The following is a 27,607-nucleotide window of genomic DNA, read 5'->3' as shown; positions in this document are numbered from 1 at the left end:
TCCTAGCCCAATACAAGCCACTCTGAAAAGCACTATGCCCCATCAGAAATCTGAACAGATTAAATTGTCTCTGCCACTGTCTCAGTTTAAAAATTCAGAAATCCTCAAATGATGAACAAAAGGAAAATATCCTCCTACCTGTAGAATCAAACACCCACTGTCTGTGCCATTCACCTAATAATCTCTTGAAACCAGCTTTTAACTTTCAAGGAGGACAATGGCAGCACAAGATCTGTGTCCCTGTGTCCCAAATTCTTCCTAGCCACCCAATCAGCCCTCTCATTCTCAAAGATGCTCACTCAAGCAGCATTCAACAAAACCAAACCAGAATACCCATTAACTGGCTTTCCCCTACCTTTTTGCAGCTTTGCGGTGAAAAATAGAATTTGTATCACAATAAAATAAAATTCCAGGCACGGACAGCATGTTGATTAAGCAGGGTTTAGATCAGGCAGAATAAGATAAAGAAGACCATACTTGCGAAGGACAATGCTTAATTTGAGACGTAGCATTAAAAAAACCCCTACATATCAGAGAGGCTAACTCTCATAATAATTAGTAGAACTCAGACCTGAAATAAATTACCTAGATTTAAAAGCAACACATTCAGACTTTGATTCAGGGACCATTATAACAAGGGAGCACAGATGCTTTGCATGTAGCAAGTCCCAGGTTTGATCCCCAACATCTCCAGCTAAAAGGAGATCAGTTGTAATGCTGGGAAAGATCTCAGTTTGAGTCCTTCAAGATTTGCTGTCCACTGGAAATGATACAACTGGTATTATGTAACTCATCGTAATGTGTTTTATCTCCTAACTGAAATGTCAGCCAGCAGCTCAGGCTTGCCTAGTAGCATCACATCTTATACTCACCTCAGAAAAGCCATTATTCTTCTTATACCATGTCCATTCAGGATATGGGAAGCCTACAGACTTGCAATACATCAGTGCTTCCTGTCCTTCATTCTTGTTCTCACTTCGTTTGTGCCCGGTAATATCAGGAGCAGCTAATACACACACACGTACACAAAAAGAATACAACACTCTTAAAAAATTATGTTTTAATAGTAGGTTCAAGATAGAGTTAAAAGCTTTGATTATGGTAAAAGCTTCAATTATAGATTGTCATTATCTTGTGGTAGGTTCATATTTTACATTAAGTTTTCCATGTCACCAGCTCTCGCAGATTTCTCCCATTAGAAACTGTTGTATTTATTTAGCAGTAGTTCCTTCTAAGTCAAAAACGAACTGGGTCCTATGAACTTAAAAGCCAAGAGAGATGCAAAGAAGATGCATAGTTCATGGACGGTGAGAACTAAATGTCTCTAGTTTGTAAGATGATCTCTAATTAGTTGCCTCTTTGACGACATCAACTAAAGTACAGAAGAGCAAAAGAAACAATTGTTAGATAAATTTTTAGGAAAGCTTATTAAATTTGTAAGACCCTGAATACTAGTTTAAGATAATCAACTGTATAAATATTCTCTTTTGTATTACTGAATCAAGATTTTTAAAAGCTTATTTTAATTATTAATAATCATTAACGATGGGAGCTGAATAGAGAAAGCATTTATATAACCAATAAGATGTTATTGATGTTATTCTTTTAAAGCATGGCAAACAACTGTAAGATGTAGCAAAGGAATATGAAAATAACTAGAAATGTTTATATATGTATAATGTATAAACACTACCATCATTATTTAATATACTGAATTAATTCTCAGGTGTGACTCATAAGACATCCTGAATTATGTTAGCTTTATCTATTTTAAAATCAAGCAATTTATTGTGAATAGCCAAAAGCCTTTACAATGTACAGCAGAGGATAAGAATAACACTTTCCTCTGAAATTACACAACAGGACCTGTAAAAGTTTACAGCATAAAAGTTTACAGCATAGGGTTATAAAATTAGGAATCATTAAGCTATCTAGAATGGAGATTCTTAGCTGCCAGAGCAAATTTGGGTGTGTAATCTAAAGATCTTTATCAGCTAAGAGTTCAACTGTCACTTCCTGGGGGGATCTGCCTGAGAAACAGTTAAGAATAGATGATGAAAAACTTTCTCTGGACGTTGTGTATAAGGCACAAATCAGCAGGTAATGCATTATATCCTTGACTTGATTGCATCCATAAATGCATTTGCGTTCCATATGGGGAATTCCCAGATATCTCCCCTCTAAATATGCTGAGGTTTATCTAATGGGACCTGCTAGGGCCTGATCTGTTAATCCAGCCAGAGTCCAAGCCCCGGTCTCTGACACATATCAAATACACATCACAGCATACCAGGAATCCTGGCTTACTGTTAACATGCAGCTTGCTAGTGCACACTGCCCATTCACTCACATTTCATTCCTTTTTTGGCAAAACTGGGTAAAATAAACCAGGAAGCCACAGTTATATTTGCCTTCCCATGACATACAAACCTGGCATCCTGGTCTGTAGTTCCCAAACAAGCCACGATTAAGCCAATATAGCAAGTGGTGAAGTCGGAAAAAATTTCTGGCTTATCTGGAGCAACAAACTGGATGCAGGGTTTGTACATCATGGGAAGTCCACCTTAACTGCTGCTTACTGGTTTATTTTACCCAATTGCATGAAGGAATGAAAAAGTTACGTGCACCAGCACACTCTTCATTCAGTAAATGAATGGTGTGTGAAAGTGGCCTTTGTAGCCTTTTCTCTCTCTTTCCTTTTTCTTAAGAGACACCACTGAGTAATAGACCTGCACATTTAGGGATATGAAGAGTATATAAAAGCCAATATTTCTAGTGCATAAGAAATAATTATTCAATATATCTTTTGTATATACAAGGAAACTTTTCACACCAGGAAAACTAACTGGACACTTATAAATGTATATTGCTTCTTTTCTAAACAAGTCTGTAAGTTGTCTCCAGAAGCATCTGCACATCTATGACTCATGTTTAATGTGTAATTCCAAAACAACTGAATGTCTGACCTACAACAGAGTGAAGAGTAAATGTTGAATTTAAGAAAGAAGGGGACACACACAAATTATATTTTTATAACATTCTACTCAGAAATGTATTTGTTTAAACCAGCACAATTTTGACACTTGAAAAGATGAACTTTCATGTGAAGCAAAGAACTTCTTCACTCTTGAGGACCCCACACCAGCACACTTGCTCCTGCCTAAGCAGGTCCACTGCCACTCACTTGGCCAGTTCTTTAACTCCCAAGACCTGTTGTAGAGTAATACTTTTGAGAGATTACGTGAGATCAATGAACTGCCTGAGATGAACCTTCATTAGCAGATGGCTTGGTATGCTTCAGTTACCACCTCTAAAACCCATTCGCTTTCAAGGCAGCTAATTTTGTCACACGTGTCCTTCTAGGCGACTGCTAGGGCCTGATCTGTTAATCCAGCCAGAGTCCAATCCCAGGTCTCTGACACATATATCAAATACAATGGAAGTTATTCAAGGGCCCATTCATTCTTTACTACATAGAAAAGAATGCAGAATCATGAAGATTTGCAATGTTTTGGTTTTTTTAAAAGCTCACTACATAACCACAAAAATATAGTCACTGAATACCCGCAAAAATATAGTCCACAAAAATATATTGCTGCTTGTCCAGTGGGCAAAATGATGGGCGTTGTAGACCAGCAATACCCAGAGGGTCACAGGTTGCCAGTGGGAGGACATGAAAAATGAAGGACTAATAAATTGTGATTGAATCCTAAAAAGACACACCCTATGAATGGGTGGTTCCAAGTTCAGAGATCTACAGCTGACATCTGTGAGAAATTTTTGTTCTGATGAAGTATGAAACAGGATGAAATCCAGGACATATTGTCTAACAAACTGAGGTGTTCGGATAAATTGTTATTAATAGTCAGAAAAACTGGGAGTACCTTGAAAAAAAGCATGGCTGAGTGGCATGCATATTGAACAGGAGAACTCACACAGACATTTTATTGCACTTGTAAACATGCTAAATCTCATCTTCATTGTTTTAGAGTAGTGGAAAATCCTCATATTTTTTCCAAGAAGACCCATGCATTCAGAAGGGTTACAAATAGAGGCAGGAGGAGACAAATAAACACACACATTTGAAGAATCTAAAGTTTGAAATGAAAGGACCAAAGGGAAGAGACATGGTCACATTGAAAGTTGAAGATATGGAAGGTTGCAGTCTGGACAACAATGCTTTTCAATTAAGTAAAGAGATCCTCAAAAAGGTTTTTGTAATAATCGGGTTTAGATAAAGTAAGTGAACAGAGTTCTAGTTATCCTTTGAAAAGCAATAAAATATTTTCAGAAAGCTGATTAGTTGAAGAACCTGAATTTGTAGCGAAAAAGGCAAAGAAGCATCAAAGATCACGGACAAGTTCTTGTCATAAAATATCAACGGGAGTTAAACAGAAGCAGCTGAGAGAGGAAAAAAGAACTTGCATTTTATAACAATTCAGCAAAGCATGATCATTCAACAAGAAAGGATAGCAAATTGAAGATAAGGCAAAGCCTTTGCTAGAGAACCAAGTCTAATGAGTGTAGAAATTATAGTTAGTACAAGAAAGTAGTCCAGGTGGCAACAGGTGAAAAAAAAGTCTCTGCACAAAACCCTGGAAAGTAGGAGTTAGAAGCATGAAAATCAGCTGATGAGCCCAAGAAAGGGAAAGAAAGAAGGTGCTGGAGGATGAAACAAACCATTAAACTTTAAGGGGGACGGAAACCTAAAGATGGTAGAGAGAAAATTAAGAAAGTAAATGGCACTGTGCTGAAGCAGAGATGGGGAACTTCAGTCCCTGGGGCCAGATGGGAACACTGTGCAAGCAATTGAGAGAATTGAGTTATTAATTTAGACTTGGTAATGATTAAGCAGTCATGTGGATAAATACAAAATCTATGGGAAACAGTGTACTTAACTTTTTCAACTTGCTATGTGTAACATTTACGATTCAAAGTTAGAGACTAGATTTAATGTTCTGTGCCCTATTGCTCTTTACAGCTCTAAATGATCACCATTTAAGCATCAAGGTAGTGATGACTTGTCATGCCAAGCTTTTCACGGTACTGTTGAATTACTTTCTGCCTCTCTTAAAAGAGAAAGTAGTTTGAGCTCCTTTGAAATGTTGTGGGGCAGAGAAGGGGGAGCGCCTGGGATTCACAGAGTATTGGACTTCTGCAATACTGTATGATACTCTCTTCTAGACCCAATGAAGATGCACAATAAGATCTTTACAGGAGAGTCTTTTACATTCGCTCCTGAACTGGCCCCACCCAAAACTCTATTCTGAACCTAAGGAGAGATATGACATTTTCTACAAGGAAAGACATTCTGAAGAGAGCTGAAGCTCGGAGAGACTGATGCTTAGCAGCAAGGAAAACTGTTTTGGCAAAACATAGTGGGCAGCCCATTAAGCAGGGTAAAAGAGTACAGCAAGGAAACAATACCAATGTACATACTATTCTAAGAATACAAAGTTTTCTGTGGGCAATTTGACTAAGAAATTCAACAGACAATCCAAATTTGTATAGACATGTGTGGAAGATGACCACTCATGCAGTAAGATGCAACTGTGAGATGGCAAGAACTAAATAAAGTGATTCAAGAATAGTGATACAAAGAAACAATTAGTAGAAATTAAGCTTTTTAAAAAAGGAAGCAGAAAATAAAAATAAAGGCATACCTTTCACTTCTATAGTGGCATTTGCTACAGGGGAACCCGCAAATACGAACACACACAAATATTCCCCTGAATCATCTGCTCTGGGCTTTGGAATTCTGAAAAGAAAAGAAATGTGGATCCAGATAGTTAGCTCACAATTGGTAATGATTGTTACATATAGTTTAAGTTTTCTTCTACACAAGAAAATGCAGGAGTCAAATAATTACGCATGGCACATATTTAAAGCGGGGTCTTTTCTAATTTTGTGCATTTGCTTGTTGGTTTAATGTAGCTTACTGGGAGATGCTTTGGTTGGGAATTAAATAAAACCTTTCTAGTGTTCAAGATGGTTAAGAGTGATTTTAAATCACTTGCCCTACCTTTCTGCAGAGCAACCTCACTAGTTTATGAGTTATGGGCATCACTAGCAATCTGGTAAGTGCTTTTATAGATCCTTGTTGACAAACCATTTGTCTCTCAAAGATACAATGCCACAACTGAGAAAGTTCTGCTATGTGGAAAGCAGAGCCCCTGTGCTGGTTGAAGTTTAAAGCAGGGGCTTTAAACTTCAACCACGTCTTTAATCAATTTCACATCCACTAAATCCCCCCCCCCCCCCCAGCGATATACTGTAGTTATTAAGCACACATCAGTTAAAAAGACTGTTTTCCCCTGATCTGAAGTTACGGACTAGAATATGAATATTTCTAAAGTGACCAACAGTGCTAACCAAGTTGTATTTCAGCTTCTAGTCTTAAACTCAAAATTAGTGTGCTGAGTCAGGCAAAATTACCCAACTTTAATATATATTGCAACTCAAGGCACAGATCCATATACTTGAATTTTAAACACTGACAAATATTATACGTTGCCCCAATGATCATTAAGACCAGACAATACTCTTGTGTGAAGTCACTGCCATGTTGAAGATGCTAGTAGCAAAGAAGTAGCTACTATTTCTAAGCAAGGCTGATACCTCTTTAAATCACCATAAACTGGAGTACACCCTTTGAAGTTCTATAGCAGGAGCTAAAGGTACCCAAGGTTCTGTCAGTACTATGCTCTAAGCATGGACCAAACCTTGAAATAAGTTGCAAAAAACTGGGCAGCAACTGCTAGCTCTAGATTTGATCCACAGTTGGAACAAAGAACAACCCAACTGCCTGATCTGGAGCATAGAACAGAAATATGCAACCCTAGCATATAGTATTGCCTAGATTGGACTTCTCACATGGTACAATTTAAAAGAACTGCACCAAGGTAACTCAAATTCTATATGAGTCCTACACATACTACAAACTGAGGAGGTTTGCATGTAATTATGTTGCAGAGTTTACTTTTATTATTAAAGGAAGATGAGATAAATTATACAAAAAAGAATATTTACAACACAGAAAACACAACTTCTGACCAGCAGAAACTGTATTATTTTGAACATTACTCCTGATGACATAATGCTCAACATGAATCCACAGTAATGCGTCTTAAATGTCACCTAAAATTTATTAGCCACACATGTCAAGTTTCACTGGAAAAAGTTTAGCTATACTGTAGCTTCATTCATTTTTTAGGGACAATACCAAAGCCACTTCAAGGCTTACCTGTACTGGGTAGTGTCTGTGTTCTCTCTAGTATCCGAAATCTCTACACCATTTTTCACCCAATAGCTGTCAGTGAGAGGGCTGGGAAATGTTGTGAGGTTGCATTGTAGTGTGATGGGAGGTGTAGATTGTGGAATGATGATTGTATCATTACTGGCATTGATCCTGGGCTCTAAAAAAGAAGGTACATTAAAAAGAAGAGTAATCAGTTTCTGCACACTAAAATGCCCTACACATCACAACTAAATGGCAGAGGAACTGGGAGAGGGAAGAGAACTACACATGGAACACAGCTTCACTAGCTTAAGAGACATCAAGAAAGTCATACAGCGAACAGCTGAGCAGCAGAGAAAGGCAACAAGGACCAGTCCCCCTATATGAAAAGGGAAAAAAGAAAAGAATGAAATACATTCTGGAGTTTCTCATATTTAATATAATCACACGTAAGGTTAAGGTTAGTAACATTTACACCTTATCAGACTCAGCAGTGGAAGAGGCATAGTTAACAGCTATGCAAGCAAAATAAGCTCCATACAAGTAATAGCCAATTCACCATTGTGAAGCTTTGACATGTACACATAACATCAGTTTGAAACACCTTCATCCTCATTTATGCAAGCAACATTCAGCCTATTCCACTAAAATAAAATAAAATACAGAGTTGTATCCAATATAGCGCTAAGTAACTTGTTTCATTAGCCCAAGGATTTACACTTGCGCAATGGAACTGCCCTCACCCTACATGCCCCATAAATCTGTTCTGGGGGTTTCCCCAACCCTCTAGATCAGGGGTCAGCAAACTTTTTCAGCAGGGGGCTGGTCCACTGTCCTTCAGACCTTGTGGGGGGGGGGGCGCGAACTATATTTTAGAGGCGGGGAAATGAACAAATTCCTATGCCCCACAAATAACCCAGAGATGCCTTTTAAATAAAAGCACACATTCTATTCATGTAAAAATACCAGGCAGGCCCAAGAAGTAACCCAGAGATGCATTTTAAATAAAAGGACACATTCTGCTCATGTAAAAAGACGCTGATTCCTGGACCGTCCGCAGGCCGGATTTAGAAGGCGATTGGGCCAGATCCGGCCCCAGGGCCTTAGTTTGCCTACCCATGTTCTGGATCATAATTGGGTTGTGCACAGTGGGAAGAGAGGATTTGAAAGTTGAGTTGTACAAGCATAAATCATTGTGCTGATGGGACGCAATAGTTGGATACTGCTGATATTTTGGATGCTCTCATATACACCATTATAGATAAAATGCTGTTGCTGAAACAGGCAAATATCCTATTAAAGATATCAGTAAAGCACAATAAGCTGTGTCTCTGCTAAATCCCTGTATAGAGTTTTCCAAACTGAGTTGCCAATGCCAAACTTCCAAGAAGCTAACGAAGAAAATCATGTCATTATCAGACACTTAGATTGCATATAATACTTACATAACTTAAAAATACCAAGATTGTATTATGGTATCATAATACAATCTAAGAGAGATCAATGCACCACTTTAAATCACAGCCACACACTGGTGTTTTGTTTTTAAATTACATGGCAGGTTATGATAGAAATAGAAGAAAATTATGTTTGCATGCATATGCACATGCAAACAACCCCACACAGTATCTAGGACTAAAGAGGTTACTCTGGAACAAGCAGCAACTAGTTCAACCAAACAGGCATGGAACAAATCCATTTGCTCCAGTACCTTAACCTCAAATATTGTGATATCACTTTGGATCCCTCCAACATTGTTCCTTGACCTTTTTAAATTTGCAATTATGGGTTCATCCACACTGTATTTTATAGTGTGCAACTAAAACTGGTGCTTGCATACTAATGCATCACATATTCAACATGAAATTACAACAGAGGATATGTGAACAACAATTTATATATAGTGAAGTGTCCTTACAAACACAGCCTTGGTTTATGGGGACTCTAAGTTTTATATACCATAGAACTGAAGTGCATCAAGTTCAGTTCCCAATAACAGTTTTCATTTCAACATTCAAAGGAAAAAAGAATGGGAGTTCTTCTGATCCCTCTTCGTTATACTTTTAAGTTTAAAACAGACATTCTTTTGAGACATTTCCAGAATAAATCTAGCCATGGCAGTTAAGCAGTGTGTAGATTTTTTTATTGTTGGATTTTTAAGCCCTTCAGGGCTCTGGGGCTAATTTATACAAGGCATAGGAGATCCATAATCAGGTCTCCCAATGTTTTTATTCAGGTTTTTTTCTTCAGTCGGAACTCAACAGAATTCTGTTCTGCACCTCTCAGGTGGGCGCCATTGGCATTATAAGAGAACAGGGTGAGTTCAGGAACCTCTTTTTCCTAGAAAAATAGCACTGTTTTTACTTTTATTACTATGAAGTGCTAATAGGCAGCAATGAATGTTTATTCTGAAAGGTTCTACAAAACTTGTTTCCAGCTTTAATATGGTATGGCATCACATCAGAGAAGATTTAAAAGGTCCATCTGCATAAACATTCTGAAAGCAACGTATTAACTGAAAGGAAGAAAAATTATTTCAATAGTTGTTTGCATTTTATGCCTCCATTAACAAAATCTGTCATTTTTGCCAGTCTACAGTGAGAAATTGCACTGTTTTAAATGTTTCATTTATTTTCCTACCCAGTTGCCTGCCTGCCTTTCCCTTAAGAAAAATAGTAAATGTCAGAGTAAGTTAGATTTTTAAAAATAAAGTTTTTGTATTTTCTATATCCTGTTCAGCATTAAAATGTATTGGCCCTTCAACTCTGTCCTGCAGCTACAGCTACTCATGTATAAGGGTCACAGGGTTATAACATGGCAAAACACTTTTAAAAGCAAGTAGCACGTCTATTTTTGAAACACCTCTTTTCATACCAGTCTCTCATTTCATGTAATACACAAATCCACATTATTTTATAATGTGGACTTTAAAAAAAGCTGTGAGAGACTGGGAGACCTAGAATGACATTGCCCATATGGATAATCATTTACTTCTGGTTAACTGTTGCGTGGGGAGAAAGTACAAGCAGCTTTATAGAAGAGCAGTGAGGAGGGAGACTGAGAAGCACAAAAGGTAAGGGCACAATTCGGGGGAGTTAAAGGAGATGGTAGGGGGGATGCCTCAGAAATTATTTTCAGGGAATGGAAGGTGGTGGTGGAATTTCTATCCCAATTTAGGATCGCATGTAGGAACTGATTTAGGTACAACTGTGGCCCAAACAGGGTTTCTAGTGCAGGATCCTCTTGAAGCCCCTCCCTTGGTGCTATGACAGGTGTTATTATGCAGACTTCATTAAAGAGGAGAACAAGAACTCTATAAAAGGTGAAAGTGTGTTTTAATCTGGTTTATAGTTCATAATTTATTTTAAGACTGATATTTAGGAGACATACGTTTATTAGGAAATATTTTCCTTTTCCTTTCATTTGGCAACATGTGATTGTCAAAGGGCAGCATTCAGAGCAATCAGCAGGTATTTCCCAGGATTCCTCTAAGTCCAAGAGACAGAGCTGTATTGCATTCTCCCAAATTGCAAGTTATTTGTTATGCTTTTCCTACTGCAACCTGAACACCAGAAATCTAAAACTCAACTGAAGATGAGAGCAGAACATCAGCAACTAAATGTCCTCCCAGCTCCATTCTTCAGGTGCTGTTACCTTGATGTTAAAAGGTTACACATTCTTGCTACCCACAAACTGTGATCAACCAAACTCACTCATACAGTTGAAGCAATAAGAAAAAAAATAAAATGAATAGCAGTTCTAGATCAAAGATACTTGGTGAGCCAGTTATTACTGCATGTAAAAAATGATGCACTATCAATACTTGAAAAGGACACACCCAGATCTCTATTAGGAAAAGTTGTAAATGTATGAACAATGTTCGAGTGACTGTTAAGCAGGAAAACGTGGAAACCAAAGCAGAAGGAAGGGGGCAGAGTAAAGATGCACAAGACTTTGAGAGATATCAAATGGCATAGTTACTAGTTTGTCTCTTGGAATTATCCAGCTTAAACTGCAGAAGGATTTTTTAGCATTGTTTTGTCACAAGGTTGTTATCTGTATTTTGGAAGATTCTAATTACCATAATTGGAAAGAAGCATATTTATAAATCTGAGCTCAAAACATGAAGCCAGTACTGTAAGTCAAAATATCCCAATCAAATTGTTTACCATCTACATTATTAGCTTTACTCATGACTTGTATGTTGACACATAGAGCAATTTTCCATTTCATGTAGGAAGATTCTGTAATCCAACGCAATATGCTGGCTGCTTTCTTTTAATGTATTTTTTTTACTGCAAGAGCTGTTACCTTACATAGCTTTACATGCTTCCACATCACTGTCAGTTTTACATAACTGGGACACCCTTCAAATGCTCTATAAAGCATAAGTCTCAAAGTTACAAATGAACACAAAGCATATATTCCTGATGTACAGTATTAAAGCTTTGAGTTTATATGAAAGTTATACACAACACTGAAAACTGCATTTCAGAAACCCAAGTAATCCATAACAGAGAAACTGGACAATGGCAAAACAGATGGAGCGTGATATTTGACTAAGTTTTACTCAGCATAGACGTACAATAATTAATGGATCTAACTTAGTCATGCTAATTAATTTCAGTGAGTCTACTCTGAACAAAATAGTCCTCTTCTGTGTGTGTTTTACTGTCTTTGTAGGGCCTAAAATGGCTGGCTTCTACCTACGTCAACTCTATTACAGAGAACTACAATATTGTCTTGCTCGTCACTGTCTTGGCAAAGCAGCACTGTTAAGTAGGTATGCTGGGGATGGCAATTGAAGCTTTGGCTTTATCAGTTCCTTGTCAGCCAAGCTGCCTGCCTGCCTATGTTAGCCACTACACATTATCTAGAACCTATTTGTAACTAATGGTGACCCTATTGCTTCACCTTATATGGACGTGCACTTCTTTGACCAACACCTCTTCCTTCCACCCTATATTTAACACAGTATTTTCTTACACTTAAACCATAGAACTCTGTACCCACATTTGTTCCCTTGCTAGGCTTGTAGTTCCAACCATTTCTTTTACTGTGGTATTACTCACTGTTGACCCTAAAATGTACATTTCTTTGAAGCAGGTACTGTATGTTACTGACAAGACACTACTGTAAAAGACCATGACAGCACTGTATAGAAGTGTAATTTCTGGCCTGGACTACCCAAGACTCTATTCCTCAGGCAGAGGGACCACAGCTACTAAGGCTAGTTATTTTCCAATGGTATGTTGAGAAGAAATGAAAGAAATGCTGGTGAGCTAAAGGAAGAAGTGCCTAGAAAAGAAGAAAGCCATAACTGCACAGTCATCAACATACAAATTTCACACAAGCATGACACCTTCTGCCATGCCAGATTCTTCTTTTACCCTTTGAGATTCTTTGGCATACTTCACTTCCTCCCATCCACATTCCCAGCTACTTTGTTCTCGAAACACATACACATCCCCCCCCCAATACATGTCTATGCAACAGATATGTACACACAAACCCAGATGTTACATTACTCACTCATATGCTCTTTCCAGACAAATTGCAATATTAAATGAAGTAATTATTTCTACAAATTTTTTATTTTTTGTGTGACTATTTTTCTAGAACTGTTCTATTTTTGTGTTAAGATAGGAAACTTGAAGCTATACTTTTACCGACATTATGGAATGAAGTTTGCAAATAGGTTGTGCTAAGGACTATAAATTAAGAAAAACAAAGGCTCAAAATTTTCAGGTGGAAGAAACGGCAGCAAAAATGTTGCATCACAAACCCTGTATGTTCTCTAAGATAAACTGGAGGAGCTTGTTCAGGAGTCATTAGATTTTGATGAATCATAAGCTGGGGTACCGTGAATGGAGTTGAGGTTTGTCTGAGGTGAAGCGGGATTGGTGCTAGAGCATTCAAGTCAGAAAAATGAATTCTGACAAGCTTCATGGTGCCTCAGCAATCCAGACATCTACTTTTGCTGCAGGTGAGGATCTACTGAAAGCAAAAGTATGTCTCCAGGTTTATCATATATAAGGAAAATGTGAGAACGTTTGGGGGGGGGGGAGCAGCATTGCAAAAGCAAAACCTATTATTTATTAAATTTATATACCACCCTTAATCTGAGGATCACAGGGCAGCTCACAGTACAAAAACACAAAAATACGTAACATAATAACAAACAAAACAATAATTTTCCCCAAGCCATCAGAATGTAAGGGGGTTAAGGGGGTTAATGTCAGGGAAGAGTTAGAAGTTTTCAGTTTCCTTTGTAACCAACAAGTTTAGCTTGTAATGAAAGTGAATGACTTTACCTGGATAGCTCATCCTTTTAGACTCTTCCTCCTCAAAATCAATTTTTGAAAGCTGCCTAGCACAAAAGTCCCTGAAATGATTCAACTGCAATTTGAATGTTTTGTTTGTTTCTTTGTTTTGACCCAGGAGCACCTTTTGTGTCTGCAATTTTTAGACCAACTTTCCATAAAACACTAGGGGAAATTGAAGAATTCCTTCTTTTTTACACACCAAAAAACTGCTCTTCTGAAATTTGGCAGGATTTATGCCCTGGCAACCTTGCTTGCAAATGTCACCCAACTCCTACACAAAATAAAGTTACAATATTTCTTGCTAGAAAAAGGTCCAATTTCACAACTGCCTAATACGAAAAGGCCTTGGACCTATTTGCCTGCATTTGAAAAGCTTTATCCAGAATGGAGGGGCAAGTGAATTGGCTAAAACGTCACCCACTTCTCTCAAAAGCTATAGCCATTTTCTAATTTCCCAATAGTGAACTGGAGGCTGGGGAACAAAGCAGACTCAGACCCTGAAACAAACTGAGTATCCTTCCAAGAACCTTGGACAGCAAGCAGGTCTGAACTGAAGACTGTGGTTGGTACGTGTAGACCTTTATAATTTTAATTTGGTTGTCAGCTTAGCATGAGCTGATGTGGGAGACATAGCAGAATAGTGGTATAACTCTTCTGATGAACAAGACAAATGAGAAATGGGATCTATGGGAAAGATAATATGAAAAAGTTATAATAATAACCTTACCAATATTTTATCTTGGTTATTTCGGAGACCAAATTCCATTCTCTAACTGGCTCTGCTCTCTCACATTTTCACTACAATAATTGCCTGTTTTACAGAAGAAGACTGAAAATAGAATGGCCTTTTTTCTAACATTGGCTCGTGAAAATATTCATAGCTGAAAATGTACACAATACATATTTGACAGTTCTTCACTGTAAATCCCAGCTCATCCTTGTACTTACAGGCTGGCTTGGGCATGTTATTTTCTCTGCCACAGCTCACCCATTCCCAATGAGGGAAGGAGCCATTCACGGAAGGGAATCAGGAAATACTGCCAATATTAATTTAAAGGAAGTGGTGGCTAAATACATTAAATGAAACCAAGTTGAACAAGAAGATGCCCATTTTAAATCCTGCAACTGTGAGAGGACTTTCTGTTCTTCAAGTTATCCATCAACATTTTACTATAGCCAAAACGTTGTGTTTATCACAAGTTATCATTCCATTCAGCAGTGAAAGACACTTGATTCTTCCTGCTTTAACATTCTCTTAAAATTCTTATAAATAAATAATATCAATAAATACAATCGAACCAAGAATTTGATCATCTACTTCTGGTTTATCTACCACTGCCAGGAAGAGGATGCATGCTCTTAAACCAATGATCAAAATGTCACAGCTTGGGGACACCGGGTTTGTAAGACTGCTTTCCAAAACACTGGGTGAGATCAGAATACAGTTTAATAATAAATGGAAGCATAATGTGTTTTATGTTATTGTGGGCACTCCCTCCAAGTGTAGAGTCTCATGAGTATGTGTCATCTAAGCTGTAATAGAAAACCAAAATGGAAGCCCAGGATGTGATGCTTTGGGACACAGCAGCAATTCTTAGAGGGAGGTAAATAATATTTTAAAACAATCTGACTGAGTAAAAATTCAGCATAAATTTCTATCAAAATATATAATTTGTTACAAGATGGACAGCTCAATGGTAGCTTAACACTGCAAATGAAATGTGTATGTGTCAGTTCTATTCCTGCTTACTTTATAGCATTGTCTAATTGATTTACCTGTCATTTGTACAGTGGAGCCATTAAGGACCCAGCTCACATGGCATATAATACGACCAAGCCCACTATCATTCAGCTTTCCATGTAAAGATGCTTAACGCATGCTACAAGCATGAGAAAGGGGAGATTCTTGGCTACCACTTCTACATGATAAGTAATGACTCACTTTTATATCCTGGGGCAAAAGCATCCGCATCAGTAATCAAAGGACCAACTTTTGAGAGGTCTGGGCATATACATATATGCTATTTATAAAAGTAAAGTGCTGTGACTTGAAGGGAAAATCCAGGCTTTCACATATAACAGAATTCAAATGGGAAGGATTTATACAGAAGTCTATGAACTCAAAATCATGTGAAAAAGAAAGGCATTCCACGAGATCCCAACAAAAGAAAAAAAAATGGTTAGAAATGGTTAGATCAGGGAACAACACAAAGTAGAAAGGCACTCAATGAAGAAGCCAGCATTAGGATAGCAGGAAGCCTAATATAGAAAGTAAAAGGGAGGTAACAAACAATCCAATACTGGGCTTGTTTTCACAGAGGAACTAGAAGACAGTTCCAGAGATTCTCCCCAGTCCTTTGATCCTAGGAAGGAGGAGACACAGTAAGAAGGTGGCAAACACAGTAAAGCACTACAACCAGAGGAATAGTTTTGGGTTCAAAACCAAAAAATGTGACAAAGACAATGGGTGGGTTATACCAGGGTCACAGGAGGGGTAAGGGTCACTTGACTGCCTCTAGATACTACAGTACTACCACTGTAGGGTGCTGAACTCACTCTGAAGGACGCTTATGGTAGCCTGGGCTCGTATCCACGTTATGGCAGGATTTTGCCTCAAGTCATTCCTTCTGGGATCGTTGCTCGCCCTGCACTCATAAGTCCCAGAGTCTTCCAAGATAAGGCGAGTAATTCTCAGCACGCTCACGCCATTCACCCCGTAGGCAGTGTTAATGGTGACACGGCGCTTTCGAGCACCATCCCATAGCTGTTTGAAAGATTCAGCCCGGTTGACTTCAGCATACCACCACTGGATCTCTGGAGTGGGATTCCCAACCACGTCACAGTACAGCTCAAAGGCGTCCCCCGTGAGTTTAGTTTCTGACATGGGCGACTTGACAAACCCAGCTAGAGGGAGGGGCAGCAGAAATGTAGTGACAGACCAGCAGAAAACAGATCTTATAAAGAATAAAGCAAATGAATTGCAGAAAAGAAAAGAAAAACAAAGAAAGACATGCTCATCTGCAATAGCGGCTATTACATGACTTTTAGAAGAAAAGAGACAGAGCTTATAGCTTGCAGAAAGCTTTTATTTTGTTTGCAACCTTGCAAAAAGCTGAGCTCTCGGCAGATGAGGCATCAGGTTTTAACAATTTTACTGTCTATGAGAATAAACTGGATTGGAATAAAATATTGCATCTGGAAAATGCACACATTTTCTCTTTACTTTCTAAAATGCCTAACAAATGGCTAGCGGGGCATATAAAATGATACTTCAATAACAATTGCTTTTGTTGAACACAAATACATTCTCTTATTACAACTTTTGGGTTTAAACGCAGGTATTAGGAAAAGCTGTCCATCATAAGAAATGCTCTGCTATGACCTCAACATGATGTATCAGGAATTCAGAGATATAAAGTGACCTAAATTTCCTGCAATGGCCAACAGCCAGATATTCTAAGTTGCAATCCTACCAGTACAAAGAATATAATATTACATTTATTTAAAAGCTATTGTTCCACAGAACCTATCTAAAAAAGATTACACAAGTTCTCATGCTACAATGTTTTTAATTTATGAACTCTATGTAATTGTATATATTAGACAAGCTCTCTGAAAATATTGGTCATTATTCATGATATTCAGTTTCCTTTAAACAATTTTGATAAAAGTGGAACAGATTTAAAAGGTATTCTCCATACACAGATTTCTAGGGAAGACTGCTGATCACACAAACTATGTAAAGAGACTTATTAGAGCTCTGTATCAGTCATCAAGTCCTAAAGAACCAGCTACTAACAGTTACAACCAGGGTCAACTCCACTCAGTGCTACGCACATGGGAAAAACCTGAAGCCCTAATTATTCTTCACATATACGATGTAAAGTTGTTTTGACAAAAATAAATCCATAAAATAAAATCCATATATCACGTTACACTCCTTTTATTCAAACAGCCCCATAAACTGGATTGTCAAGTAAGTTCAAGAGAACTGTTATACATATGTTTGTGAAGGAACTACATAGCCCTTCTAAGAGTTGGTTTTGTCAGATGGCCATTTTTTCAAAGGAATGTGCTGGGTTGGGTCAAATATCTACCTGCCCTCTGGCACCCTGTGACCTGCTTCCATATTCCTGCACATCCATGCTAGTCTTGTTCCTCGGCTTGGCAAAACCTGAACATTGTTTGTTGCCAATTTCCTGCAGTATAATAAAGTTGTCTTTAAAGACATGCTATCATTCTACAAAACAATAGCTAATACCAGAAAACATGCAAAACTAGAGAACCAGTGAGATACTATTCAATTTTATTTTTTTTACTGGATATGACACCACCACAAGTAACAACAATTTGTATGCATGAAGCTCACTGGCTAACCTATTGTCCAGCACATATCAACAAGTAAGAGCAGCTCTCTAATTCTGCAACATTTTTTATTCACTAGAAGCAGGGGTGTTGTCAGTGGATGGCCCCAGGGACTCAGGTTTTTTGCACAGGGCCATTTATCTCCTTCCTCTTACTTCTCTTTTTTAAACTCATGAAAAAATGTTATTCACAGGGTGGATTTCTCCCTGAAAATCAGCCTATAATAGCATCTATACTTACAAATTAGCATATGCCTATTTGTGCCATGAGCCTGTGCCTCAACACCCAACCAGCAGCCTGAAGGCATATTGTGAACTGAGATGCTACCCATCTCCTCCCTCTTTGAATCTGCTTGTTCCCAGCAGCTCTGAAACTTAGAGCTTGCCTAGTTCTCTTTGAAGAGTACCAAAAATGAGACATTCACATTCGAGCAGCTATCCTTCCAACTAAACCACAGACACACACTATTATGTAGCAACAGTTATATGTTCAGTTTCCCATAGTCTTACTCTGATGTTAGAATACCAAGCCTATGGACTGGGTATTTCAGATTGCTTTCCCCAGTCTCCAGACTTTAAAATATAGGCATATATTAGGAAACCTACTCTTTGCAACTCCTGTAGCCAAGCTGGCACCAAATGTATTACTCTGTTTTCCTCTGGACTACATCAGTGAGAGTGAGAGAGAGAGGTCATCTGGGCAGCCCAGGACCTCCGTACATACCGCCCTAGCTTGCCACTCGGGGTGATCACTTTGGCCCTGCTAACATAGCGGTTTGACTTCACCCCCAGAGGCGCACTCCATGGTAACTCAAGGCAGTATGTCAAAAACTCCTTGTTAAGTAAGTCTGGATCACTTTAAAGACATCAACCTCTGTACTTTTCTTGATAGAAGTTTAGATTTGTTTATTTTCTAATGGAAAGGAACGCTGTAATATTGTACAATTTAGTCACCTGCCAAACATACACATTCATGCAAGAACCATGGCTGGCATTCTGACTTATTAAAAATTAAACATTATGCTGGGGTTTTAATAAATTCAGCAGAAGTTTGAGTAATTTGTTTAAAATTTGTATTTATAAGCAGAACAAAAGGATGAAAGGTCCTCCAATGCGAATATAAATCCCAACATTAAAACATAATGTGGTTCAGTTCTCAATTTCTACCTAGATGGTCATGAACTGGGTCACATTATGTCTTCTTAATAAATTTATAATGTGACAAAAAGGTATCATCTTACTGAGAGCTTTTCTGGATAACATTAATGCTGCAGAAACATAATACATGCCTGTGCTGCTTTCCTATCATGCTGAGCCATTTCCATTCAGTTCTGAAGAAGCTGCTAAAATATACATAGCCTAAATATAAACACAAATGTATTTTTCATCTCTTAGGTTCCAGCTCAAGTACTAACCTTTGCATATGATTTAGGCACCAGTTCAATTACTTCTAATACATTTCATAAATACTTATGCAACTTATATGGCTGAAGTGCAACTCCTTAAATCAGAAGTGAGTATTGTTTAAAAACAGTTTATATGCATGCATTAATACCACAATCTCCAGGACTCTGTCAAGCCATGCCTGACCAATGAGAAGAGTAAATATCAGCCTCCAAAGTGATATTTCTATGCCAGCACACAGAAATGAAGCAGCAACATTCTAGCATCAATAAGCTTGGATCTTAAAAGTTAACTTAAGGAAGTTCACAGAAGGAAAGTTTCCCATCTTCTCTTGCCTACTGAAGCCACCTGTAAAAGCCTCTACAGAGCATAAGGGAGAAGGCTCTTCTGAATTGTGTGGGATGGGGTGCTGTGGACTAAAGGGCTAGTAGAAACTTGTCATATGGACTTACAGGTTGTTGGAAGCTGTTAACACTCAAGGCAATTCGTTCAAATAATTAAAAATAACAACGAATATGCCTCTAAATGGTTGGGGGAATCTGGGTTCATTTTCATTCTCGTCTACATAGACTACTTTTATTATTTTTTCATATTTTAATTCTAGTGACGCACAGAAGGCTAAACTGAACTTCTCCAAAAGAATTCAGTAATGTTTTTAATGTCAGCACCGTAAGTGACAAGCAGCCCAGTCAGCATCGGGATAGAGATTGAGGAAAGCCCAGCACGTGGCAGGAAGCAATGCTCGCCGTTTGGCAGCAAGAACATCCTCTCATTGAATGTGGTAGAAACACTGCCAAGCTGAAGCATCATTTTGAAATCTGAAAACAAAGCTGTAACCTAGTGCTACACACTTACAAAATTAAGTCATGACGGCTGTTAAAGACATAGGAAGAGTTCAAAAAGACTTCATAGATTCCGGCCCTTGCAAATCAAATCACCAGAGGCAATAGCCCCAACTCAGCAGTACACATGCCCCCTCTATGCAACACATACGGTAGGTCTTTGGCCAGAAACAGAATGAGAGACGTGCACTAGTTCTGAACAAAAGAAGTTACCTTAAACCGAGTCAGACTACAGGTCCCTATCAAAACTCAGTATTGTTTTCACTGACAGGCAATACTGTCTCTCCAGAGTCTCAAGCAAGGGTCTTTCTGAGTCCTACCTGGAGATAAACTAAACCTGGCAAAAGTAGAAGGTGCTCTGTGTGGTGGTAGGGAGAAGAAAAGCTGGATGGAACTCTAGGTCAGACCCAGCAGAGCTCACCTTAGCCTGTGCCTTTTTCCTTTGAGGAATTAAAAATGATGATGATGGCTATGTCTCCATTTATAGCCTTCCTTCCTCCCAAAGAAGCCCAGTGTAGGTCTGAGTTGGCTGGTATTGGGGAAAGTACTCTTTTAAGCACCTGGGTCCCAAGCCATGTAGGGCTTTGTATTCCAGTACTATTATCTTGTATTTATGACAAGTGAGACTCCTCCATCAAAGTATAAGCAATTGTAATGGGTCTGTCTTCTGTATTGTGTGACTCTTGGCGCCTTCCCTCCTTTCCTGCAGACAGAAGCTGCCTTATTTTTTCTTTAGAGTTGATTTGATTTTGGCCTTTGTGTCACACCCTTCATAGCAGCTCCCCTCTCCTTTCCTTCTCTTTTTTAAGAGATCCAACTTTCGGGTTTCAGTATTGGAGAAGTAGAAAATTGAACTTTGTTCATCTTAAATCATATTTTGCTTTTCTTTCAATCCTGCTCCTTTCCAACCCTACCAACTTCTGAGACAAAGTAATTCCCTGCCTTAATTTGTGCTGTTCCCTAAAAGATATTTATAGATCAGTTATATTCCACTGAGCCTTCACTTTTTGCAAATTTAGTTCTTACTCTTCACCAGTCTGTTGTGATCATTTTATACACATGTTGCCTTTATTAGCATTTTGCCCAGCTTTCTGGATAGCCTATCACCGTAGCTTATTCCATGGCAAGCCACAGTTCACACTACCCATAGCTGAGAATCAATGCACAATTTGTTTACAACATTTTCATGCCACAGAAAAGACTGTACACCTTCAAAACCAAAGATATATTCTGATCTCATTTTGAACAGTAGAACTTAAAACAGTGCTGATAGAATGCACAGTACCCCAATATAGTATTTTGAATCTGAAGTGACCAGGATAGAGTGGGTTGAAAACCGGGGCCCATTTATAATTCTTATAGTTCTTTGTTTTATTTATTAATCTTTCATTTTATAGTTCTTTTGTTTTATTTGTTTTATTTAACAGAATTTATATACTGCTTAATCATCAAAACCTCTAATCAGTTTACTTAGCTGATTATCAAATCTTCTGCCTTGAAGAATTCAGTAATGAGTCAAGTCCAAGCCAGTGAGAATAATACAGTGTCACTGGCATGTACTGTAGTAACAAAGAGATTTCTGAACAGACCAGTCTGGACAAGTGGTGTTCTCAAGCAGAGTTTTATTAGAGATTATTTAAATAAAGATTAAACTGCATAGGGGCTAGAGCACACCCATGTCATCCAGACAAATTAGGGGAAATAAATACGATGCTGTCATTATAATATCTGCATAGGCAAAATCATCACCAGCTTCAGGAGTTATAAAAAGTTGTTTGCACAGGATTGTTGTTTGTTTTTTAAAAAAAAAATATTCAATTGGTTATTTTCCAGCTAGAAACAAAAGACAATAATTAAGTTCATTTCAATATGACAACAACCAAAGGCAAAAATATGAGAATTGTAATCTTCCAATTATTGTTAATAATAGGAAAAAGAAAAACAAACAGCAGCATCTGATAGTGACCGTTAACTAAAATACTAACGCACAAAGAGAGAGTCTAATAGTCCATTTCAGTTCAGAGATACTGGCATGAAAATGTATACAGATACTGCAAAAGCATATGGGAAGGTTGCCTCAGCAAGGAGACACCCAGATCAATGCCTCTTGCCCCATCAGTGCTGGCAGTCTAGGGGCAAACCTAATGTTCCACAAGAAAACAGCTATGGGCAGAGTAGCTTGGACTTCACCTCAGTGACAAGACACTCAGTGAGGTAAAAGGACTACGTCCAAGGCTTTAGAAGAGCCGTAGCAGGTCTACTAGAACCCAGTGTCACCTAACCACCACTGTATTAGAAACTGCAGTACTAGCCAGATGGTACAGGCCGCCATTTTAGACACAACCAATATGTGTGTGATTGCGCGCACATGCAGAGTGCTGAACCCAGCAGTGACCCGGAAATGTCCTAAAAGATGCCATTAAAAGGACAGAACATAGGAGAAACAGGTTGTTTGCAGGCTTTTACAGAGTTTTTTTCAATTACAGGTGATTTCACAAAAGCATGTGATGGCCCAGAACACAAGACCCATGTAAACTCGGGGTTGCCTGTATCAGCAACGCTTGAGTGCAGTGCGGTATCAGCAGCCCCTCTTCTGCAAATTGTTGTGGTATCACAGATTGCAAGGCACAGGAGGAAAGCCTACACTCTTCCACTCTCAGAGCCACCCTCAGCCCATAGTAGCTTCTTTTTCCTTCCTAAAAGTAACTACTAGCAAATGCGAAGTAAACCATGTCTACATCAAAGACTTGTCCCAAAGAAGAATGGAGAGTATACCTAAAGTAGACATTTTTAAAATATTGGGAAAGCAAACAGAGCTAATATTTTCTGTTCAAATCAGTGCTTGGTTCTGTTATTTAAGTTCAACTGATAAGGGTATTCTAAAGTTTAGAATTTGTCCTACAACTTGGTTGCCTGCACCATATTGTGGGTTTTCAGTGGGGATTTTATCTTTGCTGTACATGGCTCACAACAACAGAAGCTGAAAGATCCAAATGAATATTTTGCTTTACTGTTCACTCTAAGTCTTTACTGACTTCCAATTCTACTTTCACAGGGGTGTGTACATGAGAAAATTATGGTGGCTTTACTGTCAGCAAGGTTCTTCGGGCAGTTTCCAGCTGCAATCTAAATAGCCATCAGTTATATAGGAAAAACCCAACCCACTGAAGGAAAAAGCCTGAGGGCAGGGACTAACTTACCACTGATTTTTATAATTCACTCCAGGAAAGTTTCCAGCTTAAAAACCAGGGAAACACACTTAAAATCAGGCATCCTTGGCCCTCCAGATGTTTTTTGGCCTACAACCCCCATGATCCCTAGCTAGCAGGACCAGTGGTCAGGGATGATGGGAATTGTAGTCTCAAAACATCTGGAGGGTCAAGGTTGAGGAAGCCTGCTTTAAATAAAATAAAAGGGGAGGGCACACCACATTCATCCAATCTACATATCACAGGTGCCAATGTCTGCAATATTAAGAGGTTCACAATGGCAGGCACCTTTATATTAATTAAGGCAATGACTTATTTAGCAGTTGGATGTTTTTTGAAGACTGAAAGTTAACTTTCAGAACAGCCACTCTTGGAACTGAGTGCGTTCTTACTTTTAATAACCATCCTAATCACTGCAATAAAGAATTTGAAACCCTTCTCTTCCAAGCACAAAAAATACAAAACTTGTGCTTTATGAACTGTGCATGCCAACAGGGGGTTTTCAAGTCCAGCTACAGCCATTTGAATGCAGGCACAGGGCTTCTTCAGCCTGATTCCCCTTCCATGAAGTAATATATTGCCTCTCCTGCAGGCATCTGCTCACTATAACAAAGCGAATGTTTGCAGAGGTCCAGTCTATTTTATCCTAACAAAGTCAAATGCCATCACTTTATTCAAAGCCTACAGACACATTCATCATTTAACTCAAATGTGAAGAGACTGTTCACCTCATTTCACCTAAACAAAAGAGACAGCATAAAAGATGAACACTTCAGAAAACAGCTAGCATAAAAATCTCCAGATCTTTATTGTCAGGCAGCATGTCTGACAGAAGTAGAATATAGCCAAATTACACAACTGTGAAGTTATATAAGGAACGAGTTCCCACTAATTTTCTGAGACATTTCTACACTTACTTCCAAATCCATGTCTCCAACCCTACAATTCTCTTCTACCTTAAATGGGGTTGCACTAACCTAGTCCAGATTTTCAGGCATTGCTTCTCTTCCATTCTTACTTCCTTTTGCTAGCCAATTTTTTCTCAACAAGATTGTCTGAGTCAAGGTTCAGAAATTAAGTACTCACCTAAGCTAAAACCCAACAGCCCAAATTACAGGAAAAACACAGTAACCGAACTGCTGTACATAGCAAGACAAAAAATATTCATACACAGGGTCATTTGACTTCTTTAAAAGGCTACCCAAAAAGCCATTGTGCAACATTAGAAGATACTGTCCATTCAAATATATTTTTCATGTTAGGGAAAAAACCTATGCTTCTACACCAATAAAACAGTTTACAATGCCATTTAACTTACATCTGTTTTTATCATGTAACACTGCCCCACAAGTACACACCTACTGAGCAAAGATGATACTGGATTTTATGTCTAAATACATGTTCATGCTCAGCCTTCTCAAGTATGCTAAACTTGCCTTTAATCAACCTGTGCTCTATTGGCTTCACTAACAATCATTATGCACTTGGTGCAAACCAATGTCAAGGAGGAGACATATACAATGCTAGATTTCTTACAGCACTCTTTAGAAAGAAAAAAAATCCAGGGTTTCCATCACAGACCTATCAAAAGAACGCTTTAGTTGCTAAGAAACTAAAAAAGCAATTGCATTATAAATCATTTAAAGAAAACCAAAGATGCAGTAGGTGGATAGAGATGTACCAGGAGAACCGCACACACTGTTCAAAGTGGCACACCCCAAGAGGGAGGAATGGCTACCTAAAGCTTGCACCTACAGACTCCTTTTGGTTTGGAATTAGATGTATCTAAGGATTTTAACAGCCCTTTGTTTCTAACTTGATATGTTAGGTACTATGACAAATTATCAAAACGAAAAGCTCATGATGGGAGAAAACAAAAGGCTGTATGAGAGTTATGAAGTGCTCACTCATTAAGCATGTATTGACATACTCTGCCAAAATCCTATTGCAAGTTCCCTCAATCCCTACCTTATCATGTTCACCAGACTGTGAAACAGCAGTTTCATTGGCCATCTGGAGTAGCTCATGACTACATGTTTTGGATCCTTGGTTTTCTTCTTCCACTCTCTTCCCTGACCCACCCCAAGGCTTCCCTCTTCACAGCTTTCTACAATTCATATTCTCTCAGCTGCCATTTTCGTTTATATCATTTTTATTCTTCCCCTTCCCTCTGCTCCAATAAACTTAGGTCAGGACACGCTGCCCTGCCTCCCCCCTTTAATCCTCACATCAGCCCTCTAAGTTATTATCCTTATATTGCAGATGAGAGACACAGCCCAGCTAAAGGTCAGTCAGGAAGCTATACGGCAAGGTGGAAATTTGAACTAGGGTCTGCGTAGTCACAGGCCAACATTCAAACCACTCTGCCACACTGATTATCAGCAGTCCTTGAGCACGCTTAATGCACTTCAAGCAATTACCTTATTATTCTTACAAAGAACTCTACAAGATAGAACAAAACTGCTCTTTATATACATATATTTAATTTAAAGCATTTGTATACCACCTTCCATAAAGTATCCCCCCCAACAGTTAGCAGTCGGTATTTTTTAAAAAATAAGAAGAATCCACTGTAAACAGCATTAATAATTATAACAATAGAGCTTGTCTGATCCAAGGTCACCTGGTGGGGGTCCCTTCCTGCAGCAGAATTTGAAACCACGTCCCTTTGGTCATCTCGGGCTCAACCCCCTCCTTCTCTTCCACAACCCACCACACTGCCCAGGCTTGCCAGCCCTCCCGTCCCCCCCAAGCTAACAAGCTACCCTGCTAAAGCAGAACCACCAGAATGAGTGATGAATGGGAGGCCGCCTGGCCCAAGGTCACTGCCAAGCTAATCCAGTGGGCTGAGCCAGCATTTGAACCCAGCTCCCGCAGGGAGGTGCTCCTCCCCTCCCCCTCCCTAGGCTCCTCCCCCCCCACACACACCTGAAACGCCCCGCCCACCGCGCGACAACCTCCCACCCCTTGCGGCATCCCCCGCCGCGGAACCGAGGCGCCCCCTCCCCCCCGCCTGTCAATCACCGCCTCAGGCGGGTTTCGCTCTCGGGTTCGCTTCCCGCCGCCGCCCCCCCCCCGCCCTCCCCTCACAGGCCCCGGCCGCCCTCTCTCACCGTTCTGCGCGCCGGCCGGCGTCGGAAAGAGGCTCCCCGCCGCGGCCAGGAGGAGGGAGAGAGCCGCGGGGAGCGGCCCGGAGCCCCGCAGCAGCATCCCGGTCCGCAAGCCGGCTGAGGAGAAGGAGGGCAAGGAAGGGCGGGAGGGAAGAAAGAGAGAGAATGAGAGGAGGAGGAGGGATGAAGGAGCGCGAGAGCGGGGGTGGGGGCGCTCAGGCAGCAGCAGCAGCCGCTCGCTCGGTCTCCGCCGCCGCCGCCGGGCGAGGTTCCTTCTCCGCCGTCCTTCCCGTCGCCTTCGCCCGCCTTTTTCCCTCCCTTTTCGCCTCAGCGCAGCCGAGCAGCTCCTTCTACCGCAGCGCCGGAGCCTCGCGAGACTTGGGCCCCCACTTCTCGCGCGAGGAGGAGGAGGAAGGGTGGAATCTGCAGGGCTTGAGGGAAGCGTGTGGGCGGGGCGAGGGCGCGGAAGCTCCGCCTCCCGCCGCTTTTTCCCAGGGGGGCACGTGACGAGGCGAAGGGAACCGGTTCTGGAGCAAGTGCAGAGGCGGCGGCTGCAACCTCCGCCCGCCTCCCGCCTTTAAATATATATATATATTTCCTCCCACTATATTCCTCTGAAAAATATATATTTCCTCCCACTAATATATTTTCCTATATATTTTCCTCCCACTATATTCCTCTGAAAAATATATATTTTCCTCCCACTAATATATTTTCCTATATATTTTCCTCCCACTAATTCCTCTGAAAACACCCCAACCCCCATATACAGTATATATATTTTCCAGAGGAATTAGTGGGAGGAAAAACTCTGCAATAGGAATAAATGAGGAACTGGCCAGCCGCAGAAACGCCCGCGGACCTCATCCGGGGTTCTGCACAGATGCTCGTGGCAAATTGGCGTGAGATCATGTGAATGTATTTGTATACACGACTGGGAAATGAAGGCGCTGGGTGGCGGCGGAGGTGCCGCCCTGCAAGCAGCCGTCTGTGTGTTTTAAATGGCTTATAATTATTGGGGAGAGGGGTCGGTTGGGGGGAGATCTGGGCTCCAACAAACCGAATTGGAATCTGGATTTGTGGGGCGGAGCTGCATCTGACATAGGCTTGAGGCA

At 39.8% G+C, this 27,607-nt stretch overlaps 1 protein-coding gene across 2 annotated transcripts in view; it reads right to left on the bottom strand.

Moving 5' to 3' along the window:
* The window catches only part of NPTN (neuroplastin), a 43,086-nt gene extending 16,204 nt beyond the window's left edge, over positions 1 to 26,882 (bottom strand). The window contains exons 1-5 of one of the 2 annotated variants that reach the window (XM_081887761.1): positions 26,496 to 26,882; positions 16,120 to 16,467; positions 7,244 to 7,415; positions 5,664 to 5,758; positions 873 to 1,006 (exon numbers count right to left, since the gene is read on the bottom strand). In XM_081887761.1, the coding sequence (XP_081743887.1) occupies positions 873 to 1,006; positions 5,664 to 5,758; positions 7,244 to 7,415; positions 16,120 to 16,467; positions 26,496 to 26,592 (846 nt within the window). In that variant the 5' untranslated portion in view covers positions 26,593 to 26,882. The remainder of the gene's footprint in view (positions 1 to 872; positions 1,007 to 5,663; positions 5,759 to 7,243; positions 7,416 to 16,119; positions 16,468 to 26,495) is intronic. The other variant, XM_081887762.1, reaches the window with a different exon arrangement.
* Positions 26,883 to 27,607: the final 725 nt, after the last annotated feature.

This window comes from Podarcis melisellensis (genome assembly GCF_964234715.1).
Source record: "Podarcis melisellensis genome assembly, chromosome: 14".
Taxonomy (NCBI): Eukaryota; Metazoa; Chordata; class Lepidosauria; order Squamata; family Lacertidae; genus Podarcis; species Podarcis melisellensis.
Note: the sequence above shows the minus strand (reverse complement) of the source record. Positions and strands in the feature narration are given on the sequence as shown.